The sequence below is a fragment of the Sitodiplosis mosellana genome, unplaced genomic scaffold (genome assembly GCF_009176505.1).
Source record: "Sitodiplosis mosellana isolate CC-2019 unplaced genomic scaffold, AAFC_SMos_1.0 Smas_scaffold_1981, whole genome shotgun sequence".
Classification (NCBI taxonomy): Eukaryota; Metazoa; Arthropoda; class Insecta; order Diptera; family Cecidomyiidae; genus Sitodiplosis; species Sitodiplosis mosellana.
In genome coordinates, this window is record NW_022597223.1 from 11205 (window position 1) to 16055 (window position 4851).

Consider the following 4851-nt stretch of genomic DNA (forward strand, 5'->3'; position numbering starts at 1 on the left):
TTCTCTCCCGCGCGCTTATTCAGTCCTCCGCGATCTCCTCCCCACCTCTGTGGGCACAACAGTCATTAAAGAGTGATTATGGTCGTCGTTTGATCTTTGCAACACCATTGTGTTGGTACAAAATAATGTTGCATTGTTAAATGAGTACCAATAATTGTGGATATCGGATGATATTCCGAGAAGATTTATTCGATTTGTTCTTCTGTTGATTGTTGTCCACAGTCATTCTCAGCAGCCGATCACTTCTGAGTTTTTTATCTCACTCAATGAAACAACGGACTTGTCGTCACACGCGTAGATGTAGCATTTCACTCTATTTAGCGATTCGTTAGTTGCCGAAACATCGTCTATGCCAGTGCTGTCTGTAATATCTTTCAATAAAACACGACCGCTCAGTTTGGTATCTCTATATGAACTGTCATTTATTCAACATCATTGACACAACGCTTGACAGTAGCAGCCACTGGCTGCGTACCGATACTACATTACTTCCTTTTTTTATGTTTTTCTGAATTACTAAATATATAAAAATATCCGAATTAACATTTAACCAATGATATTTCAAATCTAAATCAAAGAGATCAATTCAGCTATACGAAATTCCAAATGCAAAATATCAAATATGCAACGCTTAGTTTTTCTTCTTAAAGTCATAATCGTTGTAACGTTTCGGCGGCAGTCTCTTTCGCTTGGGCAACGGCTCTTCTTCCTCTTCTTTTTCGTTGAATTTCCGTTTCACAGCCAAACCGTCGTTCAATTGTTTCGGGTCGTTGTCAATGAATGTTGCAAGTTTTACATGAGCGACATTTCTACGGTATTGTGTGAGCGTCTCAGGATTTTGAATCAACACCTCCGAGCCATCCCGTTTGATTACTTTGAAAACTGTTGGATCGAAGTCAGTAGCCAATTTGTTGGTTTTTATTTGACGTTTAGTTACGACGAAATCGCCCACTTCAATTTGGCTTGGTCTTGCGTGTCGCTTCAAATCAGCATACACTTTGGTCTTGGCTTTGTTAACACTATCACGATCTCGAGTTTCTTCATCGCCAAAGTCCATACCTTGATTCATCGACGGTAACTTGTCTCGAATGTTTCGGTTAAACAACATTTCCGATGGAGTTTTTCCCGTTGTTGAGTGCGGTGTCGACCGATACATGAGAAGAAAGTCTTGAAGATCTTCACGCCAATCTCGCTTTGCGTCTTGGCTGATTTTCAATCGCTTGAGCAACGAACGATTTTGTCTTTCCACTTCACCGTTTTCTTGAGGCCAGTAAGGAGTTGTATTGATGAGTCGAATATTGTTTGTTTCGCAAAACTGTTTGAATTCTTCGCTTGGAAATTCCGGCCCGTTATCAGCTTTGATTGAAAGAGAAATTCCAAACCGTGCAAAGATCACCTTCAACGCTTTGATTGTTTCGGTTGCATCAATCTTTTTCATAACCTCGACTTCGAAGAAACGACTGTAATAATCGACCACCACGAACAAATAGTGGCCAGATGGTAATGGTCCCAGAAAGTCGATAGCGATGTGCTGCCATGGTTCAGAAGGCAGTTTCGTTGATTTTAACGGTTCTGGAACCGATGCTGCACTGACTAATGTGCATCCTTTGCACTTTTTCACGTAATCTTCGACCTGTTTATCCAATCCAGGCCACCAAACTTTTGATCTCAATCGCCTCTTCATGACTGAAATACCAGGATGACCTTCGTGTGCTAGTTCCAATGCTCTGTTCCAAAGACAAGCCGGCAAAACAATTCGGTTTCCGCGTAAGAGTATGTCATCCTCGAAACAAAGCTCAGTTTCGAAATGTTTGAATGGTGAGGCCGATTCATTCCAAACGTTTTCATAGATCGCACTTTTGACGCTTTGAATCATCACGTCTTTCGTCGACTCGCTCAATATTTCTTGTAACTTGATCGCTTTAGGCTCTGCGTACGATAGTATCCATGCAACATATTCGTTTGACTTTGTACTTACAGCTGGCTGTGGCGAAGTTTCTTGAATTAATCGTGATAATGGGTCAGCGATGTTAGTTTTGCCAGGTTTGTACACAACTTTGTACTTGTATGATTGTAATCGCAGCACCCATCGTTCAATACGTGCACATGGCTTTGATCTTGGTCCAAAAATGACTTCCAATGGCTTGTGATCGGTGATTAGCTCAAACTCTCTTCCGAACAGGTAAAAATGAAACCTTTCAACCGCCCAAATTAAAGCAAGCGCTTCCTTCTCGGTTTGTGCATATCGCTTCTCAACATCAGTCAAACTACGGTTCGCATAACAAATGATTCGAGGCACACCCCTTTCGTTAAATTGAATCAAAACTGCACCTAGTCCAACTGGACTGGCATCGGCAATAACTTGTGTCCGGTCGTTGACATTGTAATAGCCGAGTGTCGACTCCTCTGAAATACATTGCTTCAAAATTTCAAATGCTTCTTGTTGTTCGGCATTCCATTCAAAAACGGCATCATTCTTTATCAACATTCGAAGTGGCTCAGACACGGTGGCCAAGTTTGGTATGAATTTTCCTAAATAGTTCACCAATCCAAGGTAGCTTCTTGTTTCTTCAGTTGAGTGTGGCTCACGAAATTGTTTGATGGCCAAAATCTTGTCGTGAGTCGGTTTTATTCCATCCGGAGATAAACGGTGACCCAAAAATATAATCTCACTAACTCCGAAAACACATTTTTCCTTGTTCAGTGTCACATTGTATTCATTCAAACGCTCAAGTACCTTTTGCAATCGGCTGTCATGCAATTCCTTTGTCGGGGCGAAAACAATCACATCGTCCATGTAGTTTAAGCAACCATCACAACCTTGTAATATTTGCTCCATAATTTTCTGAAAGATTTCCGGTGCACATGTAATACCGAACATTAATCTTTTGTACCGAAATAAGCCCTTCTTTGTAATAAAAGCCGTAATGTCTCGAGATGATGGCGCTATTTCCACTTGATGGTACGCTTGCTTGACATCAAGCTTCGAAAAATACTTGGCCGTACGTATTTCAGGCAAGAAATCTTCCATAGTAGGGAGCGGATGATTTTCACGTTCCACCGCTTCGTTTGCTCGTCGCATATCAATGCACACCCGGACGTCGTTTTGCTTTGGAACGATAACCAACGGTGTGATCCATTTAGCTGACTTGACCTTTTCGATGATTCCTTTTCGTAACAACTCATCAATTTTATCATCAACAACCTTTTCCAAAGGTGCTGGAACTCGACGATATGGTTGCTGTACTGGTTTTACATCAGGTTTGATTGGAATCTCCACTTCGACACCTTTGATTTTGCCAAATTCTTCGTGCTCGATATTGTTTATTTCGTATCCAATCTTCAGAATGCCAAGCTCAAAACCACTCTCCCATCCAATCAGGAATTTTCCAAATTCATCTGCAACGTAAAAATTAGCATCGATTTGCTTTTTACCAATTTGGAGTTGGGCACGGAACATTCCCACAAAATTCAATCGATGGCCTCCATAGGACTTGAATCCTATATCAACTTCCTTCTTTCGCACAATGGTTCTGATATTACTCGCCTTCAGCTCCTGCCATGTCTCTCGATCGACAACATTGTATCGAGTGCCCGAATCAATTACCACTTCTTTGTCGACACCACCAACGTTGCACCACAATTTATTCTCATTGCCTTCCGTATTGATATCACAGAACACATCGTCGTAGTCGTCATCATCGTCTTTGATCAAATTTACATTTTCACTCTCCCGCTTCAATCGCTTGCTGTCTGTTTGGCTTCGACTATCATTGAATTTCCTCTTCTGAGTCATTTGGGTGCGGCATCGCCGCTGGAAATGATCCTTTTTCCCACAGCCGTGGCAAACCTTCCCACGAGCTGGACATTTTTCGTCGTTGGCATTATGACCCTTACGTCCACATCGACCACATTCGATCACTATGTCATTGAAAGTTCGTTTGAATCGGCGTTGGTTTCCAAACTTGGTGTCAATGTTGCACACGTCCACTGTGTTTTGCATAATCGATGACTTTTCTTCTGAATGAGATTTTTTTGCCAATAGTTTCTGTTGCTCAGTGACATTCTCAAAAATTCTGGCCATTTTAACGATTTCATCCAATTTCTTGTCACCTTTTTCCAAAATCTTACGACGGAGAACTTCCGATTGACAACCACTGGTTATTTGGTCTTTGATATTTTGGTCGATTTGTTCATCAAAATCACATCGGTCCGCTTGTATTCGTAAACGTATTACAAATACATCGATACGTTCATTTGCTTCTTGGCTCATGTTCCGAAAAATGTGTCGTTCATAGCTCACGTTTCGTTTTGGCTAAAAAAAGTCATTCAATTTCTTCACGGCTGTTGCATACGGATTTGACTTGAACTGTCCGTAACCTGTGGCTAATGGTCCCTTCGGTACTTGTTCAACTTCACATTCATTTGGCAGATTGAAATATACGTTTTGAACCTTTGGACCCGCAAAATGTAATAGCCAGTCTTTTTTCTTCTCATCGTCATCAACGCTTTGAGCTGTGGCGAACAATTCAAACTGTCTCATCCAAATTTTCCATCCCGTACCACAGTTGCTGTCGTCAATATTGAATTCAAACGGCGTTAATCCAAACGCAAACGGTAATTTTCCTTAAAAGAAAAATATAAATACAATTTCTTTTAGTATATTCTATTTGGTTTTAAAGAACGAAATTCTTTTTTATATCACAACTCCGACTAAACGGTATCACGTCAGCAACGCGGACATAAACACACAAGCATTGACTCTCTTCGTGTGTTTGCGTGTGGCAACACAATCGTGTGTTGTGCTTTGCTTCACTGTTGCCGCCATTCCGTTAATGCAAAATCAACTCA

General features: G+C 41.1%; 1 protein-coding gene across 1 annotated transcript; it reads right to left on the reverse strand.

Annotated features, from left to right (window-relative positions):
• Positions 1–631: 631 nt before the first annotated feature.
• Positions 632–4273, reverse strand: LOC129571320 (uncharacterized protein K02A2.6-like). Its single transcript, XM_055451092.1, has one exon. The coding sequence runs from the start codon at positions 4271–4273 to the stop codon at positions 632–634; it is 3642 nt and encodes a 1213-aa protein (XP_055307067.1).
• Between the last annotated feature and the right edge of the window lie 578 nt (positions 4274–4851).